Below are 21,566 nucleotides of genomic sequence, written 5' to 3'. Positions count from 1 at the left end.
AAGAAGAAGAAGAAGAAGAAGCAGAGGTGGTGCACTCAGTGTGTGAGCGAGTGAGAAGGAAAGAGGAACGGTGAGTGCGTTAAAGCTCCGCCTTCAGTCTGTAGAAGAACGCAAAGGCCCCTGCGGGGGTTTCCCTGATGAATCCTAAAAGTCGGTGAACTCCTTGGTACATTTCTCCGTCACGGACACTACGATCTCCTCCTCCTCGTAGTCGTCAAAGTTGCTGGTGTCTCCGGGGCCTCGGCACTTTGGGATGAACGGAGCTTCCACCTGAAAACAAAACATGGAGGACGTTTACACAAGGTCAGGTGAGCATCGTTCAATTACGTCTTCAGTTATCCATGTTCAATTACAACTCAATTATGATTACGATCATTACAAATTAGATTATTAAAATTGAGGCCGCAAGTGCAGTTCAAATGCTTTAGGATTAGCACTAGCCTAGCAATAGCATTAACCTAACAATAGCATTAGCCTAACATTAGCGTTAACGAACAATAGCTTAGCATTAACATAAACCTAGCATTAACATTAATATAGTATTAACATTAGCCTAGCAATAGCATTAACCTAGCAATAGCTATAGCCTAACATTAGCGTTAACGAATAATAGCTTAGCATTAGCGTAAACATTAATGTAGTATTAAAATTAACATTAACCTAGCATTAGCATTGGGTTAACATTAGCATTAGCCTAACATTAACAATGACCTGGCATTAGCATTAGCCTAACAACAGCATTGACCTAGTATTAGCTTTATCCTAGCAATAGCATTTACCTAGCATTAACATTAAACAAACATTAACCTAGCAATAGCATTAACCTAGTATTAGCTTTAAGCTAGCAATAGCATTTACGTAGTGTTAACATTAAGCAAACATTAGCATTACAATAGCATTAACCAAGCAATAGCAATTATATTGTGGTAGAACAGGAAAAACCAGTATAACCAGTAAAACCAGTTAGAAGGCCTGTTTAGTATTAGTTGAAAAATAGCCATGATACAGCATTTAAAATGTGATGGCGAGGAAAATGGTGAAAGATTTTCCGGTGACATTATAGGCCCCTCCCACTGATCACAGCCTGTTATTTCTTCATCAGAAAGTACACTTTAAAAACAGCACAAAGAATTTAACTTGGCAATTGGAGCGAAGAACACACAGTATGTGGTGGAGAAAAGGATTGCAGCCAGCCGCTGGGGGGAGCGTGCGTGCAGCCCTTGTAGGCGCCTCACTCGCCCCTCCTGCTGCCACTACGAGGGAGAGAGGGAGGGGGAGGGCTAAAGAAGGCATTGAAACATAATCCATTTGCTTCATTCGGTTCAGTTCAGCCCATCACAGATGATGTGAGACCTTGGGTAGATCTGATTCAGAAACAAAGTTCCAGGTGGCGGTGGGGGAAGGAGGAGGAAATGTCATTTCTACACAAATCTTGGTGAATAGATGAACCAGCCTTGAACGTCTGGCTTGTGAGGGGAGCCAATGATGATAAGCCATTTGTTTTTGGTCAGACTAAAGCACAGTTCTGTTAGCTTGGAGTCCTGGTCTCCAGCAGTAATCCAATAAGGTGGTCTTAACTCAAAAGCTGAGCTGTTAACTTCTCCAAGTTAGATTTGATTCCGCGTAAACGTTCCAAAAGTAGCTTCCTGCTTACTTTTGAGTTGATTCATCACATGAGTGTTGAGAGCCCTGCTCCATCCATCACAAATGACTGGCAGCCTTCCTAAAACAGCTGCCAACGTAATCCAGACTTTGCGATAGGTCAGAAAACTGCTAACTCTAATCAGCAGCATACTGACTATCAGAATTCTTCTCCCTAGAGTCCATCTTGTATCTCGGCGCAAACATTCCGTCCGGACAAGCGGGCTCACCTCTGCCCATTCTCTTTGTAGAAAAATGTGGTCGATGGCATTGAGAAACACTTCAGATCAATTCCATAATTTTGGTTTTTGGATATAGATCTAGAGAGAGGTTCCTATTAGATTCTGACAAAAGACAGAACAAGACCAAACAAGCAGCAGCAGCAGAAGATGGGGTGCAGGGGGAAAAGCGTCCGCCTTCGTCAAGTACAAGAGCGGCCTGCTCCCATCTTATAAGGTTCATGCAACAGCATTTTGAGGTCAACACGACGTATCGTCTTTCCGCCAGTGAACATGACCGTAACTGGCACCAGTAAAAAACGCAAAGCATGATGGGAAAAGTTTCAAGGCAGTCATGAATAGGCTTGGGCAAATGTCATTTGTGTGAAATTTGGAGCTGATTCAACTTTGTGTGTCAGAGTTATGGGGATTTTGAAATTGCGACGTGCTAACAAAAATTAGCATTGCAAATTTGCGGCGGTGCCACAACCAAACCATTAGAGAAATGCATATTCCTTTGATGATTTTTATCTTCAGTGGGTCTTAAGTGCTCTGGCCGAGTTTGAAGCGAATCGGGTTAAGCCCCTCAGACTAGTTTGCGTCAATGTTTCCAGGGCGCAACACATTTTTTACCATTGACCTCAGATAGCTGGCATCCTGTTTGGTTTTGGGCAGGGTCATAATGTAAAGTATCGGTCAAACCTGCAGGTCGTCTGGTTCATCGCACATTTTTGAGTTTTTGGTGAGACTTGGGACATTCTCAGGGGGGCAAATTGTCGATCAAAGGCAGATGCTGAATAATAGTAAATAAAAGCATTCTGGGACTTTGACCCTAATTACAGCAACATATGTTCTCAATTACAGTTAGTATTATAATTACGCCATCATTATAATTAATTATCAACTATGTGATTATTTTTGATTGACCCCTAACCCTGGTGTCATGTGAGTGAACGGGGGGGGGGGTCTTACCTTCCTCTCGTAGATGGCGATCCAATCGGTGGTAGAGAACCACTTGTGTCCCTTGATGTCGCTGACGCCGTTCTTCAGGTTCCCGTAGCGTTTGGTCAGATCCACCTGTAGGAGGTTCCTCAGCAGGTCCTTCAGGTCGGAGCTGAAATTGGACGGGAAGCGAACCTACACACACAACAACGTTCTTACTTCAATACATTTCTGTGCATTTCTAGTCACCTTGTGTAACTTTTGGGTAATTTTGTGTATTTCTGTTCACATTTTATAGATTTGTGTTTTTTTTGTCTTTTTTCCTTCATTTTGTATGTTTCTTTGAATCATTTTTGTGTACTTTTGTTGTCAATTCATACATTTCCCTTTTATTTTTGTGTTTTTTGTTGTCTTGTGCAACTTTCAGTTAATTTTCTGTATGTTTGTTCACATTTTAGATTTATTTTGTGTATTTTTCAGTAATTTTATGTTTTGTGAGTCATTTAGTGTATTTTTGGTGTTATTTGGTAAATTCATTTACTTTGGGGGCCACACAAAATTAGACCGTCGGCCTCATGGACAATAAATATATTTTAATCAGTAAATACTAGAAATTACAGGCGACCCTACATGGGGTCACAACACCAAAATTGAAAAACCCTGCATTGAACGCTAACAGCTGCTATAATTCCCACTTTAACCAGAACTCAGCCACCAACACAGTCAGAGCTTAGGATGTCGTCATCTCCACATTTTATTCAGTTCCACTGACCTTTCCAGACACAATCTTCTCGTAGATCTGAATGGGCTGATCAGCAAAGAACGGAGGGTAACCAGCTGCCATCTCATAGATGAGGACCCCCAGAGCCCACCAGTCCACAGCTTTGTTATAACCCTGAAACAGCAGAACACGCGCCCATTAACCACCATCAGAACCTCTTTCACTGCATCTTAGAATAAAAAAACACTGGTTCTCAAACCTTTTTCTGACTAAAACATTTTACTCAGAATACTATGAAAAAACAACTACAGACCCGATACGCCTCCAGGATTTTGAGGCGTGCAGGAAAGATTGTGGCTGACCCCTCCCACCCCGGTCATAAACTGTTTCAATCTCTCCCTTCTTCCAGAAGGGAGAGATTGAAACAGAATCTCCAGAACCTCCAGACACAAAAACAGCTTCTTTCCCTCTGCCACCATCCACATGAACACACCCCAAGTCACCCACTGAACCCCCCCCCCCTGATCACCACCTCCATGATGACATTATCTGCTGCACTGTATATATATATATTTATATTTATCCTATTTATTCTTTTTTCTCTATCTATCCTTTATTTATCCCTCATCCTTTATATTTATCATTATTATTATTATTATTGTTGCTGGGTTGTTCTTTGTTTTTTTTCTTTATTTTTTTTTGTTGTTTGTTTTGTGCACCAACTACCAAGACAAATTCCTTGTACTGTCCTTAAAACTGTACATGGCCATTAAAAACATTTCTGATTCTGATTCTGAATATAACAGTGAATTTTATACTATCAATACATTATTATTGATTTGTTTAGACAGATATGTACTACTTAGATATAAACTTAGACATTGAGCTGGTTTAGGGTCGGGAGTTTAACAACTGAGTCACATTTGACGCAAATCGAAGTTCGTATGTGCAAACACCGTAAAAGTTATCAGAAATCCATGGCGAACTTTGTGTGTCCCACTTCTCTAGATGATCTCCAGCGATTTTTAAGCCTGTCGGTGAAACGCCCAATAGGAGAAATGCGTTAAAATACAACGTGAGCAAAAATATAATTTTCAATTCAAGATTCTGGACTTCCTGTGTATTTTTTGGCGTGGTCTTAATAATATTTTTTACTTGTCTTGTCATGGTCTACTTCTGTGTCAATTTTCTTGATTCTTCAATGAATGAATTTTTCTGGCAATTCCTATCTCGTAATGCATTTTTGGCATACTTGGGGGCGTTGACGCGTCAAATTTTTGCATTTTTAAAATCGGAAATAGCCAGAAATTAGAGAAGCACGCGATTGAATTTTGTTTTAATTTTTGAGGCTCTACATAGTGATTCTGTGGGTGAAAAGACAAAGAAAGAAAAAAAGCCCCTTCCTATCGTAATGTGGCCACTACGAGAGGCGCTCGGCCCTAAAAATACACCAAATGAAAGAAAATTATGAAAAACAGCAAAAATTCATAAAAAATGACAAATAAACACTAAAAAACAAAAATACATAATGTAAGAAAAAATATACAAAATGACAGAAATATATAAAGTAGTGTCCTGTGTTAAAGCTTTGATTGGTGGTTAGCTACCAGACGAACAACGCCCTCACTTTGTTGATCATGTGACCCTCAGATCAGATATCATTAAAGGTTTTAAAAGATACATGTTTTCTGATAAAACCAAAGGTGTGGTAATAAAGTGATGAATGAAAGATATAGGGTGACAGGACAACAGGGCAACAGGGTGAAAAGATGAAAGGGCGACAGGGTGAAAGGATAAAAGGGCGACAGGGTTAAAGGATAATAGGGCGACAGGGTGAAAGGATAATAGGGCGACAGGGTGAAAGGATGAAAGGGCGACATGGTTAAAGGATGAAAGGGCGACATGGTTAAAGGATGAAAGGGCGACATGGTTAAAGGATGAAAGGGCGACATGGTTAAAGGATGAAAGGGCGACATGGTTAAAGGATGAAAGGGCGACAGGGTGAAAGGATAAAAGGGCGACAGGATTAAAGGATGAAAGGGCGACAGGATTAAAGGATGAAAGGGCGACAGGGTGAAAGGATAAAAGGGCGACAGGGTGAAAGGATAAAAGGGCGACAGGGTGAAAGGATAAAAGGGCGACAGGGTGAAAGGATAAAAGGGCGACAGGGTGAAAGGATAAAAGGGCAACAGGGTGAAAAAATAAAAGGGCGACAGGGTGAAAGGATAAAAGGGCGACAGGGTTAAAGGATAAAAGGGCGACAGGGTTAAAGGATAATAGGGCGACAGGGTTAAAGGATAATAGGGCGACAGGGTGAAAGGATGAAAGGGCGACATGGTTAAAGGATGAAAGGGCGACATGGTTAAAGGATGAAAGGGCGACATGGTTAAAGGATGAAAGGGCGACATGGTTAAAGGATGAAAGGGCGACAGGGTGAAAGGATAAAAGGGCGACAGGGTTAAAGGATAAAAGGGCGACAGGGTGAAAGGATAAAAGGGCGACAGGGTGAAAGGATAAAAGGGCGACAGGGTGAAAGGTTAAAAGGGCGACAGGGTGAAAGGATAAAAGGGCGGCAGGGTGAAAGGATAAAAGGGCGACAGGGTGAAAGGATGAAAGGGCGACAGGGTGAAAAAATAAAAGGGCGACAGGGTGAAAGGATGAAAGGGCGACAGGGTGAAAAAATAAAAGGGCGACAGGGTGAAAGGATAAAAGGGCGACAGGGTTAAAGGATAAAAGGGCGACAGGGTTAAAGGATAAAAGGGCGACAGGGTGAAAGGATAAAAGGGCGACAGGGTGAAAGGATAAAAGGGCGACAGGGTGAAAGGATAAAAGGGTGACAGGGTTAAAGGATGAAAGGGCAACAGGGTGAAAAAATAAAAGGGCAACAGGGTGAAAGGATAAAAGGGCGACAGGGTTAAAGGATAAAAGGGCGACAGGGTTAAAGGATAAAAGGGCGACAGGGTTAAAGGATAAAAGGGTGACAGGGTTAAAGGATAAAAGGGTGACAGGGTTAAAGGATAAAAGGGTGACAGGGTTAAAGGATAAAAGGGTGACAGGGTTAAAGGATAAAAGGGCAACAGGGTGAAAGGATAAAAGGGCGACAGGGTGAAAGGGCGAAAGGGCGAAAGGGTGAAAGGGCGAAAGGGCGAGCTACGTTGTAAAGGTTTGGTTCCGTACTTTACTCAGGATGATTTCCGGGGCCAGATACTCCGGCGTTCCACACAACGTCCAAGTCCTGCCTTTTACTCGTTTGGCAAAACCAAAGTCTGTTACCTGGAGACACAAAGAACAGTTTGTCAAAGCTTCGCACGCTTTTATAATTAACTATTCATAACTTTAGCATTCACTGATAAAACAGGGAATACTTTTGCATTTTACACTATGCAACTACACTACAATATAGATTTTTTGCAAGTAAAAACATGTTTTTACTTGCAAAATAAAAATATTATCAAAATATTATATTGTAGCATTGTGAGTGTCAGCGAAGGTTGGGATAAATTACATTTTTCAGTTACAATTACATTCTTCATCACAATTACTGAGCCTGAAATAAATAACCTAATTAAAGTTAACCTTCCTTTTGTGTAAGCATCTCTAATGCTAACAGGTCCTAAATCATCTGTAAAATACACTGAAAAATAATATCTATCATCTAATTTATTTCCTATCTATTGATTACCTTGTTAGGCTTCCTAATCAATGAAAATATAGGTTTTAATGTTTATGGTGTTATGAGCCTTTTTTGTGTCACTATAGCCCTAGATTTAAATATTTAATGATAAAATGTGTGAAATCTTGGTATGAAACATTTTATTAATTATTATATAAGTATATGTAGAACTGTACATATAGAACTGTAACATGGTTCCACAGGTTTGTGTTTAATTAAATTGTAAATCACAGTTTTTATAGAATTTCCATGACAATTACAATTACAAAGTCAATTATCTGAATTCAATTACAATTAAATTGTGATTACTACTGCAACATATTTTTTCAATTATGATTACAGTTATAATTACATCATAGTTGTAATTAATTACCAATTACGCAATTCCGTTTATATGTGACCTCCAGTCCTGGCAGATACCACAGCACAGGACGGTTTGTTTAATGAGATCAAACAAAAGAACCTACTAAGGCTGGGCAATATATCAAGTGTTTAATAAATATCTATATATTTATCTAAGAGATACAGCATAGGACTATATTGTAATATTGATATAATTATTATTCTGTAGAGCCAGTAGGTATTTTTCTCCTCCGTCTATATTAACCCTCCGTCCATGTGCTCAATACAAATCAGGAAGTAAGCAGGTCTGACTCAACTCTGACCTTACGTTACCATGGGGACCTTAAAGGGACAGTCCTCAGAAGATCATAATTACAGTGTGTGTGTGTGTGTGTGTGTTAGTAGTGGTAAGTGTTATAATATTTCTGACAATAATATCTGATAAATTCTCATTTGTCAGTAATAATAAATTAATAATTGATAGGGAATTGTAATCATTCAAAAAACTGTAGAGCACTTTAATCAGCTGAAGTTGTTTTTAAAATGTGTATGAATGCACATAATTAGTTTTATAAATGATGATATTGTTCTCTACACTATGCTATAATAGTTAGGGGAAATTACATCACAGAGAAAACATTCATCAATATTGAGTATTGTCATTCTGGTTTGATTGTAATCACCAAAGCTAGGGATGCACCGAAATTAAAATTTGTGGCCAAAGCTGAATAAAATATAAACACTTGGCCGAATACGGTTGTTTAGTTTTTACAATTTTTTTAATAGTGAATAAATACATTTTTAGACATGTTTTTTAAAGAAAGTAAATGTTTAGTGAATATTCTGACATTTTTAAATATTCCAGTTTATCATTTATTTTAGTCCTTTAAATAAAACAAAACATGCATTCCAAAAAAAAGCTAAAGTGTATTAAAGGGGAGATATGATAATAAATCTACAGTTTTATCTACAGTGATAAACATTCTTTAGCCTCATTCAGAGGAACAAAGTGTAAAAAGTTATATTTCCTCTCTTGTTATTACATATTTTATATAAAGTCAATTTTAAACGGGACAGTTAGATTTTTCCCACGTTGGCAGGTGACGTCACCTAACACGCCTCCTAGAATGTTAGCTCCTCCCTCTCCAACGATCTAACAGCTAAAACAAACACTGCTGTTTAATATAGAATATATATTATACTTTATTACCATATATGTAAATACAAACTGCACTACTTTTTCTGCTGCTGATCGTGTTGGGAGTCACTGCTTGGAGCCACGGACCCATTGTTTACACACATCAGCTGTTAGCACTCCATGCTAATGCTACACCAGTCTATGCAGTGAGACCCAACATTGCTTGTGAACTGAGGAGGAAACGATGGAGATGTTTACGCATTCATGGCTCGCAGCGCTAACAACGGACTCGGTTGTGGAAATGGATGGCTTCCAATGTTTACACGGTGACGGAGAACGGTAAGGAGAGAGTCTGGCTGTGTTTGTGTGTGGAAAGGAGGAGCTGTTGCTTTGAGCAGCTCACCTGAATGTATCCGTGGTGGTCGATGAGAAGGTTCTCAGGCTTCAGATCTCTGTAAATGAGGTCTAACGAATGCAGATACTCAAAGGTCAGCACTATCTGTGCAGCGTAGAAACGTGCATGTGGTTCACTGCAGACAGAGACATTAACACCGTTACACACAATTACAACTGATCATTAATTACAATTATGGCGTAATTACTATTGTAACGGTAATTGGAAAAATCTGTTGCTGTTGTAATGAAAATTGAAATATAATTGAGTAATTGAGCTACATAAAAAATGTAAATTACAATGTAATTAACCACAAACCTGGTGACCCATGTTACAGTTCTATGTCTGGCACAGTTAATAATTATTAAACCACACCACAAATATTAATACCAATATATTCATTGATTATGAATCCTAACAAGGTAATCAATAAATGATAAACTAATTAGATGATAGATAATATTTATTAGTGCATTTCACAGCTGATTTAAGACATCGGTCAAACTGACCCGTTAGCATTAGAGACGCTAACAGAAAGCTAACACAAGAGGAAGTTTACATTTAATGAGGTTATTTATTAAAGGATTAGTAATTGTGGTTAATTGTAAATAAAATGTAGTAATTGAAACCATAATTGTAAATGACTTTCTGAGGATGAAAAATGATTGTAATTTAATTGTAACTGGGAAAAAATGCTGGTCACTGTAATCATAATTGATTGTAATTGAAAATGGGTAATTAAAAACATAATTGTAACTAGAGGTTTCACGATATGATGATACTGCAATTATCGATATATTGGTCAGAAATCAATCTACAATAATTTATGACATCACAAGAAAAAAAAAAGATTAAGTGAAAAAATACAAATTTTATATCTGAAAGACAATAAATATAAAAAGTGTCCTATGAACAGTGACACTATTTTAGTCCAACATTTCTGTAAATAAGTGTCAACATACCAATGTAAATGAATAAGTATCTCCAACAGTGCTTTATGTAAACAATAAATATGTTCTTTATTACCAGTCACACCAGTATAGTGCAATATCCCAGTAAAACAATATATTGGTTCCTTCAACAAACAGTGACAACGTTTATGTGAAGACGTACCTGCACATTTAAGTGAAAAAGCAGAAAAGGTTTTAAAAATAATAATAAATCTTAAATGAATACTATTAATGTCACACTCCTAACTGTGAGTGATCCGCCCACTAACCTGAACCTTCCGATCCGTCTTAGGTGTGAGAACATCTCTCCTCCAGGAACGTACTCCATGACCATGTACAGGTTAGAGTTATCCTGCAGGTAGAACACAACGCACTGCTTCACGTTCTACTGCCTCTGGAACCAGGAGTGACTCCAGCTTACCTTGAAGGAATATTCCAGATGGACGAGGAAGGGAAAGCTCACTGCTTGTAAGATCCTCTTCTCATTTAACGTGTGCTCGATCTGCTTCAGTTTCACCACCTGATGGATGGAAAAAAACTATCAAATCAGAATCAGAATCAGAATCAGAATCAGAATCAGAATCAGAATCATCTTTATTGGCCAAGTGTATGTTGTACACACGAGGAATTTGACTCGGTCAACTGTGCTCTCTCCAATAGTGAAACATTCAATAATAAACAATCAACTAGAAGAGATGATAATAAGTATAAACATAAGTATAAATATAAACAGTAGTTAGACTAGAATGTGCAAATAACAAGATGATAATAATAATAATAATAATAATAATAATAATAATAATAGTATAAAAAAAATAAACAAATACAAAATAAAAGTTAAAAAAAAAAAATAAGATAAAAAGAACGAAAAAAGATAATAGAAAAGAAAGATAATAATAAAATATAATAATAATAAAAGGAAAATAGTGCAGTAGAGCATTGATAAGTAGTGCAGGAGAACATTTAAATTAAAGGTATGTACATGAACATTCTCAGTGTCAGATTGATCCAGGGTTGTTATGTTTGGTTCCAGGGTTTTTTCACAGAAACAGGACTGACACTCTTTGACTGTTTAGTGTTGATCAGAGTGACAGCCTGGGGGAAGAAACTGTTTTTATGGCGGGTTGTTTTGGCGTACAGTGATCTGTAGCGTCTGCCAGAGGGGAGGAGTTTAAACAGATTGTGTGCAGGGTGAGAGGGGTCTGCAGTGATGCTACCTGCCCGTTTCCTGACCCTGGACAGGTATAAGTCTTGGATGGAGGGCAGATCAACACCAATGATCTTTTCTGCAGTCCTGACTATCCTTTGTAGTCTGTGTCTGTCTAGTTTGGTTGAAGATCCAAACCAGACAGTGATGGAGGTGCACAGAACAGACTGAATGATGGAGGTGTAGAACATTATCAGCAGCTCCTGGGGCAGGTTGAACTTCCTCAGCTGACGCAGGAAGTACATCCTCTGCTGTGCCTTTTTCCTGGTTGAGTCTATGTGGGAGGTCCACTTCAGGTCCTGTGAGATTGTGGATCCCAAGAACCTGAAGGAGTCCACGGTAGCCAATTCCCTATTTAAAATGGTAAGGGGGGGGAGTGGGGGGGGATTTCTCCTGAAGTCCACTGTCATCTCCACAGTCTTGAGTGGGTTCAGTTCCAGGTGGTTCTGACTGCACCAAAGAGCCAGCTGTTCCACCTCCCGTCTGAAGGCAGACTCGTCCCCGTCCCGGATGAGACCGATGACGGTGGTGTCATCTGCAAACTTCAGGAGTTTCACAGAGGGGTCCCCTGAGGTGCAGTCATTGGTGTAGAGGGAGAATAGCAGTGGGGAGAGAACACACCCCTGGGGGGCGCCAGTGCTGAGTGACCGGGTGCCAGATGTGATGCTTCCCAGCCTTACTTGCTGCTTCCTGTCAGTCAGGAAGTTGGTGATCCACTGACAGGTGGAGGCCGGCACTGTGAGCTGGGTGAGTTTCTGCTGAAGGATGTCCGGGATGATGGTGTTGAACGCAGAGCTGAAATCCACAAACAGGATCCTAGCGTAGGTCCCTGGGGAGTCGAGGTGGTGCAGGATGTAGTTCAGACCAATGTTGACTGCATCCTCGACAGACCTGTTTGCCCGATAGGCAAACTGCAGGGGGTCCAGCAGGGGTCCTGTGATCTTTTTCAGGTGGCTCAGAACCAGCCTCTCAAAGGACTTCATGACTACAGACGTCAGAGCAATGGGTCGATAGTCATTAAGTCCTGTGATGGCAGGTTTCTTGGGGACTGGGATGATGCTGGAACTTTTGAAGCAGGAAGGTACTTCACACAGCTCCAGTGATGTGTTGAAGATCCGTGTGAAGATGGGGGCCAGCTGCTCAGCACAGGCTTTCAGGCAGGAGGGAGATACTCCGTCTGGTCCTGGAGCCTTTTTGATCTTTTGTTTTTTGAAAAGCTGGCACACATCTCTTTCATTGATCTTCAGGGCAGGTGGGGGGACAGAGGGAGAGGTAGGGGGGGAAGTAGGGGGAGCAGGAAGGGCAGAGTCCAGGTGATGGGCTGATGCTAATGAGCTGGGGGGTGGGTGTGAAAACCTGCAGTAGAAGCTGTTCAGGTCTCTAGCTAGTCTTTTGTTACCAGTAGGGTGGGGGGAGGGTTTCCTATAGTTGGTAACTTCATGCAGGCTTTTCCACACTGCAGAGGGATCTTTGTTTGAGAAGCTTTGTTTTAGCTTCTCAGTGTAGCACCTCTTGGCTACTTTGATCTCCCTGGATAGTGTGTACTTGGCTTGCCTGAACAGGTCCCTGTCCCCACTCCTGTAGGCTTCCTCCTTAGCCTGACGTAGCATCCTAAGTTGAGGTGTGAACCAGGGTTTGTTGTTGTTGTATGTGCAGAAAGTCTTGGTCTGTACACACATGTCCTCACAGAAGCTGATGTAAGATGTCACAGTGTCAGTCAGTTCATCCAGGTTGTCTGATGCAGCTTCAAAAACACTCCAATCAGTGCAGTCAAAGCAGTCCTGTAACTCCTGCTTTGACTCCTCTGTCCATTTCTTTACAGTCCTTACTACAGGTTTAGCAGATTTAAACTTATGCCTGTAGGTCGGGATGAGGTGAATCAGACAGTGATCAGAGAGCCCCAAAGCTGCACGGGGAACAGAGTGATATGAATCCTTTATTGCAGTGTAGCAGTGGTCCAGTGTGTTAGCACCCCTGGTGGGGCACTTTATATGCTGTCTGTATTTAGGGAGTTCGTGGGTTACAGACACACATGGTCTGTGTCCCAATAGTCCCTCCTATCTCCTTTCCTATTCACTTTTCCTCAACTTTGTGATGTCATCCACGTGGTTAAGGAAAGGTGTTAGGAGACTTCCTAGCCTTCTACTCATTTCTCTTTGGGATGTTTTTTTTTAGGTTTTTACAATTCTTTTATTACTTTAAGCTCTGTAGCACTTTGAGATTTACCAACGTTAAGTGTTCTACAACTAAATAAAATATTATTCCTAAAGGAGTTAGGGAAAGGCCATCACAATGTTTTAACGTGTACCCCTATGGGTAAGCAATGGCACTACAGGGGGTATGAGAGAGAGAGAGAGAGAGAGAGAGAAATTAACACATTAAAGTAAAGGGAAGTGATAAAAACTATAAAAATAAATCTATTCAGGAGCCACTAAATCAAGGGACCCCATGTGAGGTCGCCTGAAATTTTGGAAAAATTAAAATTGATTTTCAAAAATGTATTTAAAAATGTTTATGTAATTAAAACACAATCTCGTATTTATATACTTTCAATTTGTGAAATATAAATCTAGTTAAACTAAAACGCAGTAAACAATTAAATATATCAAATTAATTCTGATTCCGAATTAAGAGAAATCGGGTACTGGCGCTAAAGGTTAGTGACGTTTGCCGTGGTGAAAAACTACGCATTTCTGAAAATGACTAAATGCACATTTATAACACATTTCGCTGATATAATCTCAAAAATCACAAGGTTTGAATGTAGATGAAAGGAAAAGAAGCTACCAGGCTACGAGGAACTAAAGTCAAACTAAAAGGACTTCACAATGACTCAACTTCCACTCACTAATCAACATGAATCCAGAATAAGTAGAATTTTATTAAATACTTCCATTTAAGCCAGATATAGATCTCCATAACATTGTAGAAATACACATGAACAACCTAGGTGAATGAAATATGTTGAATAAAACAATGTGGTTAAAAATGTCTCTGATCCTATTTTCTAGAACTACAGAGTGTCTGTTTAATGTCATGGTGATGTTCCATGAACACTCTGATGAGCGGGTCCCTTTAAATGGTAAAGGATGCATCAGTGTTTCCTAGGCTAAAGGAGGTTATAAAGGAAGCATTGAGCCTTAGCTCAATGACAATTAGAATGCTCCTCATCATGGCCACCACCTAAACACTCCCAGGGTTAAGGAAAAGTGGATAGGAAAGGAGATAGGAGGGAACATTAATAAGAATAATAAAACATAAGATTTATATAGCACTTTTAAAAAAAACTCAAAGACGCTTTACAAAATAGAAACAGACAAACAAAGATGGGAGTGCTATTGTAGGTTGTAGAAGACCTGAAACAGGTGAGTTTTGAGCAGTTTTTTGTAGATGGTCAGTGAGTCCGAGTTTCTAATGTGGATGGGGAGTGAGTTCTAGAGGGCTGGGGCAGCGAAGGCGAAGGCTCGGTCCCTGTGTGTTCGGTGCTTTGATTTGGTGATGGGTTTGAGAAGGTTTAAGTCGGCAGAGCGGAGGCGACGGGAGGGGACGTGGTGCTGTAGGAGGTCTGTGAGGTACTGAGGGGCCAGGTTATTGAGGGCTTTGTAGGTGATGAGCAGGACTTTGTAATGGATGCCCTGTTGTACGGGGAGCCAGTGAAGCTGTTGGAGAACAGGGTCTCTGGAGCCGGTGTGGGTGAGGAGGTGGGACAGCGGAGTTTTGAACAAACCGTATTTTTCGGACTGTAAGGCTCACTTAAAATCCTTTCATTTTCTCAAAGATCGACGGTGCGCCTTATAATCAGGTGCGCCTTATGTATGAAATTAATATGTCAAAATGTTTTAGTACAACTTTGGTAAACTATGAAGCTGCACTGCTTGATGGATTTTTGGCACTTTAGAGCTACCGTAGTCAGGCACCTCGTGGAGTGATATGTACCTGTACTGTGCTTCAACATACTGAACTGAAAAAGTGAGTGTAATGTTCTGTATTTTATGTCTTAAACCTGAACAATGTTGAGAGTTATTGTTAATGAGTTTAATAAAGTTTGACTTATCTGACTATTTTGTTTCGCTTAATGCGTCTTAATAATAATAATAACAACAAACCGGTGCACCTTATAATCCGGTGCACCTTATAGTCCAAAAAATACGGTACTGCTGTTTTTGTAAATCAGAGGAAGGGAGACCATACAGGAAGCTATTGCAGTGGTCGAGTCTTGATGTAATGAATGCATGGATGAGAGTTTCAGCAGCAGATGTGGAGAGGGTGGGGCGGACAGGAGCAATGTTACAGAAATGGAAAAAGGCGGTTTTGGTAATATGACAAATGTGGGGCTTAAATGTGTGTGGGGTCAGAAATTAAACCAAGATTACGGATCTGGGAAGAGGTGGTAACTGTATGGCCATCAATGGAGTGTGAAATCCCGAGAGGAGGGGAGGAGGGATATGGGACCAGTGACTATGATTTCTGATTTATTGAGGTTGAGTTTAAGGAAGTTGGCGTTCATCCAATATTTTATTGCAGAGAGGCAGTTTGTGATGGTGAATACTGTGGCAGGAGTGATGGATCTGGTGCTGAGGTACAGTTGTGTGTCGTCTGCGTAACGGTGGAATTGTAGTCCGTGATTATGAAAGATAACTCCAAGGGGAAGCATGTACAGAAGAAACAAAAGAGGACCAAGCACCGAGCCTTGAGGGACTCCGTGATTGACAGGTATGAGACGTGCAGTTGTTGATGAATATGAATTGGGATTTATTGGTGAGGTAGGAGGTGAACCAGGATTGAGCTGAGCCAGAGATGCCAAGATGCTGTAGGCCAGGGGTCCCCAACTCCAGTCCTCGAGGGCCGGATTCCTGAGACTTTTAGATGTGTCCCTGCTCCAACACACCTGAATCAAATGAATGACTCGTTATCTGCTTCTGCAGAGCTTGATGACGACACATTGGTTTCAACCAGGTGTGTTGGAGCAGGAACACATCTAAAAGTCTCAGGAATCCGACCCTTGAGGACTGGAGTTGGGGACCCCTGCTGTAGGCGTTGGAGAAGAATGGAGTGAAAGGCGGCCGAGAGGTCGAGTAGGAGGAGAATGGAGAGGGAACCAGAGTCGGAGGCGAGCAGGAGGTCGTTTGTTACTTTGAGTAGTGCGGTTTCAGTGGAGTGGAGGAAAGAGAGGTGAGACAGAGGTACTTTAGATTTCAGTAACATATGGTGCGTATCTGCTTGAAATAAGGGCTGTGGAGGTTGATGTGAAATGTTAGGGCAAGATGATCAGTTATGGCCAGGTCTGTGTAGGAGAGGATCAATATTAAGTCCAGTCGAGCAAACCAAGTCCAAGATGTGTCCACAGGTGTAAGTGGGGAAATTAAAAACTGCAAAATGTCCAAGAAATCCATGGTGGGTTTGGATGTGGAAGAGTCGATGTGGATATTAAAGTCATCTACAAGTAATATGGTTAATGATGTTGAGCAGAGCTGAGTTATAAATTCTGACAAATCTTTCAGGAAGGAAGGATTGGGTTTGGGAGTGATAAATTATTGAAATAGAAGAGTGGGGGCTGAGAGCTTCAATGAGAGGTGTTCAAAAGAGCGAACAGGTGGGAGGGGGAGAGGGCGGAGCTTGAGAATTTGTGGATGGCAGCAATACCCCCGCCCCTGCCTTCAGGATGGGGTTGGTCCATGTATGGGAATCCAGTGGGGGTGGCTTGGTTAAAGGAGAAATCGTCATGTGGTTTTTGCCAGGTTTCAGTTAAACATTAGGTCTGATTGTGAGTCCAGGATGAATTTGTTGAGAACGAAGCTTTTATTGTTAAGGGATCTAGTGTTCAATAGTCCAATCTTGAGAGGCTCTTGTTTTGAAGGGGGTGAAGTGGAAATGGGAAATGACTGGAGGTTGAAGTGATTCACGTGACGTTGGCTCTGATGACGTGTGTTGTTGTAGAGACACCGGGACGAGAAGCGATAAGCAAGTGGGAAGTGTTGTGCCGAAGCTGTCTTTCATGGTGGATATGTGGATTAAGTTTCTGCCGGAGCCACTATGGCGTTGAAGTAATCCAAAGGTTTTTATTTCAGCGGTGAGCTCGGGAGTAGACGATGGATAGTGGTTTAGCTGGAGTAGCTGTTGTGCAGTGTACCGGAGAGCCATGAAGTTGATGGTGGAGCTTTGTAACCAAGGATACAGGATGGAGAGCAGGGTTAGAAGAACTAGGACCAGGTACTGCATCATCCAGGAGGGAAGATTGAGTCGTCTTGGGTCAGGAGAAGTTAGCATAACCGCCCGAAAGCGCTGATATTAACCCGATCGATCCAGCAACTATACAGTCCATAATCTCAGCCGAACCACACTGGGTCAGTAGCACAGATGTGCAGGCGAACAGGTCCAGGTAAGTGCTGAGTTTTGATTTGATTTCCCAGATGGAGAAGCGTCCAAAAGATTTGGGCTGCATTAGCCTGCGTTTGAACGTAGCCTTAATGTCACACCAAACACACACCTTCACATGTAGGAACTACGATTTTCCATGAGCGTGGAAAACAGGACAGGAAATGTGGAATCCACGTTCTAAAATGGAAAAAATCTATCTGAACTTTTTTTTTAAATATTTGTTTAAAATCAGTCATTTGTATATTGTTCTGTTTTTGTTAACGTCTTGTCTGTTTTTGTGTAATTGTATCATCTTTGTTGTCATTTTGTCTATTTTTGTTGTTGATTCCTACAACAAACAAAACTACCAAAAATGACTACGGAGTCTTTGCAGGTCAAATTTAAGAGTTTTTAAGACTTTAAGACCATAATGAATATAATTTAAGACCCATTTCACATTCATACCAGGAATAAATGACAACTGGAGCCCCGGAATTACTTGCAAAGTATGAGAATTTATTCACAGCTTTTTCACGTAGGAATAGAAAATGCTTAACCAAACAGAAAACACCAGAAGCCTCTCTGTTGTGAACTAATATTTGTTTGAAACTCAGAATAAAAAAATATTGGCAAACTACAGCCAACGGCCAGTGAGTGTGTGTGTGTGTGTGTGTGTGTGTGTGTAAGGTTTTCACAGCATAGTGGGCATGGCGTGCGAGCAAACGCCGCTGGTGCAGAACATGTTGAAAAAACCTTTGAGGGCCAAAATGAATGACATAAAGCTAAAGACGATTTGATTTCAACCCAGGGTGCTACAATTCCATTAATCAACTATTATTACAATATTAACGAATATCACAATCTTTTATGCATCTTTTGTTCTTTTCCTCACTTTGTGTCTCTTTCATACTTTTAAACAAGGTAAATGTGTCAGTATCTATTCTTTAAAGTAAACAAACAGATGTATCACTATTATCTTTATTCATATCAAATCACCAAATCCAACAGTAATCAGATTATAAAAGAAATATATATAAAGAATAACTAAAATATTAACTTGTTCAGCTAATTTAATCTGATTTAACACAAAAGCTTATTCAGTAAAAATAAATAAAAACTTCCAAATAAAAGTTAATGAGCAGCATAAATCCTATAGGAAACTAAACATGTTGCTGTGAACAATCAAATCAGCTTTAAAAACACTAAACCTACATCATCAGCTCTTATAACACTTGTAGAATAAAATGTGGATGGATAAAAGAACACAATGAGTTATTAATGCTAGGGTCTGTAAGTTCTGAGACAAATGTGCAGCTACTCATTATCGTTGTCTTTACTTTTAAATGATTGTGTTAGAAAAGCAGCTGATCAACATGCTTCCATTCACTGTGCTCTGCTGTGTAGTTACAGCGCTCCGTGTTTATAGACGGGTCGGGTTGGGTGGGGGGCCGACATCGCTACCGACCCATTGCGCCAACTATCGTGGTCAGATCTCCGTAAGGGGCGCACTGAGGACAGTCCAGGCTGGGGGTCAGGGGGTCCGTCCCCACCGCAGAGCGGAGAGGACTCAGCGAGGTAACCGTGTCCCGGTAAGCAGCGAGTTGGGCTCGGGGCGGAGCCTTCACCGCTGGGCTCTTCCAGGCCACAGTATGTTTGAGCCTCCACGCATAGCGGAGTCTGGACTGTCTGCACTCCTCAGAGCTTAAATACGTGTACGTTATTACGGTTACGTAAGCAGAGGATGCACACAGGCAGCATCGGGGGCAGCTAAAGGACTGCAGGGGTCCTCAGGTAAAGACAGGAGCGTCCGAGCCAATCGCCTGTATTAAATAGACGACGCAGCTGATGAATGTATGAATAGATTATTTAAGACCTTTATGAGATTTTAGGAACATTTTAAGGCCTTAAAATCAATTTATTGTAGGGATGTAACGATTAATCGTAAGGCAGTTAAAAATTGATTCATAGGAATCACGGTTGATATCGAATCTCTAAAAATTGAATCGCAGTACTTTTTTAAACAGCAGAGGGCGCTACATATTAATCCTTCTCTTGTCCAAATGCTGAGGCGGCGGGCAGAATCTGCTCCTACTTTCTTTCTGGCCGCCTTCTACTCTTAAACATGTTCATAAATGATTCCTTACCCCTTTAGCACCGAAAGTATATCTGTAATATTATGTGAATATCTGTAAAAGTCACATTTTTCTATTAGCTCTGTCTGCTAGCATAGCATCTCTTCTTCACTGCACAAAATATCTGCATCATAACCACCACTGGGTTACAGCGCCCTCTGCTGGTCCAAACAAATATCTGACGTAAATACAGTGAAATGTATTTGTTGTATTTGTCCAATTGTTAAATCACAAAATACATTTTCAGTTGCACTCTTAAAAAGAAAAAGAACTATTATGCAGTTTTGAATTGTTTACTATAGAACCAGAATTTAAATAAATAGGCTTCTATTTGTATTTTTCCTTTATTTCATTCAAGATTTATTTTTAGTTAAATTTCATTCTTATGAATAGTTTATAAAGGGTTTCTTTTGACAATGAAAAATATAAGGAAAATAGTACAGTATTTTCTAGTTTTTTCCCCCAAAAAAATAAAGGAATATTTTTCAGTCATCATTTGTCTACAGTCCCATTTTGTAAAATAAATCGTGAGAGAATCGTATCGTGAACCCAGTATCGTGAATCGAATCGGAAGTTGAGTGAATCGTTACATCCCTAATTTATTGGATTTAAGACTTTTTAAGACACCACGAACACCCTGTACTAACAAAAACTCACAATATGACTAAAAACACACGACTATGATAAAAACACTATGGCTACGTTCACACTGCAGAACTTAATGCTCAAACCCATTTTTTTTGCCCCTATGCGACCTGTATCTGATCTTTTAATGACCCAGGTCACTTAGATATGTGGTCTTAAATCCAATACGTATCCAATCTTTTGCCATGTGACTGCAGTGTGAACGTAGCCTTAATAACGTAAAAAAACACACAAAAATATAATAAACACAAAAATACATAAAATGACAACAATACAAAAACTGTGAGTAGATTAGTTTTAATAAGTTAATCAGTTTTTAATAAAAAACACAGTGATGACTTCATCATTTACAACAGCTTTAAAAGGACTAAAGTTTATTCAGTGTTGGGGCCACATTTTGGTTAAAGTTATAAATCTGTAGCACATTTGGGTGATTTGTGTATTTTTCATCAGGTGTAGGAAACAGATGAAAATGTGATATTTGTTTACAAATGTTACCACTGACCTTCTGCTTGTCCAGTATCTTCATGGCAAAGTAGTGCTCGGTTCCTTTGTGTTTTACCAGCATAACTCTCCCAAACGAACCCGTACCCAACGTCTTTAACCTTTCAAAGTCATCCAGGCATGTTGTACTCTGCCAAAACAATAAGACACTTCATACTAAGTGATGTAAAACCATGTGAGAGAACTCGTCTACTGGTTCTCCATCCTTACCTGTGGTGGACATTCCCATTTCCGTAGGAAATCTTCTTTGGCTTTGGCTAGAAACTCTTTCACTGGAAAACGGAAAGAAAGAGAAAAGAAAGTTAAAGGTGTGTCGAGGAATAAATGCTGTATATGTTGGTGTTTGAGGAGAAACCAACATCTAAGGCTTTAGACGAAACAGGAGGAAAGTTCAGGGACAGAAACACAAGTTATTGGAGAAGGAAACAGAATCTGGAAAACCAAAAACCACGATGCGTGCGGTGGAACTAAAGCTTTCTCATCATTCACTTACAACACGGTTCTCAACATTGGGTCACGAGACACTGGGAGGGGTCACCTGATGTCTTCAAGAAACCAAGAATATTTTCTGAACAATTTGGGCCCATTTTTGTTTATTTTTACCCTTTAGACCAATAATTGAGTGACTCATAATGACTGGAATTATGACAGTATATCATAATTATGACTAATAATCTCATTATTATGACTAATAATCTCATT

General features: G+C 40.2%; 1 protein-coding gene across 1 annotated transcript in view; it reads right to left on the bottom strand.

Annotated features, from left to right (window-relative positions):
• Positions 1–6: 6 nt before the first annotated feature.
• LOC114479684 (cAMP-dependent protein kinase catalytic subunit beta-like) overlaps positions 7–21,566 on the bottom strand; it is a 30,384-nt gene continuing 8,824 nt past the window's right edge. The window contains exons 2-10 of the mRNA XM_028473500.1: positions 21,075–21,136; positions 20,866–20,994; positions 10,441–10,539; positions 10,289–10,371; positions 9,079–9,205; positions 6,700–6,795; positions 3,574–3,696; positions 2,832–2,996; positions 7–270 (exon numbers count right to left, since the gene is read on the bottom strand). Of these exons, the coding sequence (XP_028329301.1) occupies positions 145–270; positions 2,832–2,996; positions 3,574–3,696; positions 6,700–6,795; positions 9,079–9,205; positions 10,289–10,371; positions 10,441–10,539; positions 20,866–20,994; positions 21,075–21,136 (1,010 nt within the window). The 3' untranslated portion in view covers positions 7–144. The remainder of the gene's footprint in view (positions 271–2,831; positions 2,997–3,573; positions 3,697–6,699; positions 6,796–9,078; positions 9,206–10,288; positions 10,372–10,440; positions 10,540–20,865; positions 20,995–21,074; positions 21,137–21,566) is intronic.

Source organism: Gouania willdenowi, chromosome 17, assembly GCF_900634775.1.
Source record: "Gouania willdenowi chromosome 17, fGouWil2.1, whole genome shotgun sequence".
In the NCBI taxonomy this organism is placed as follows: domain Eukaryota; kingdom Metazoa; phylum Chordata; class Actinopteri; order Blenniiformes; family Gobiesocidae; genus Gouania; species Gouania willdenowi.
This window is presented reverse-complemented; position numbering and strand designations above follow the sequence as displayed.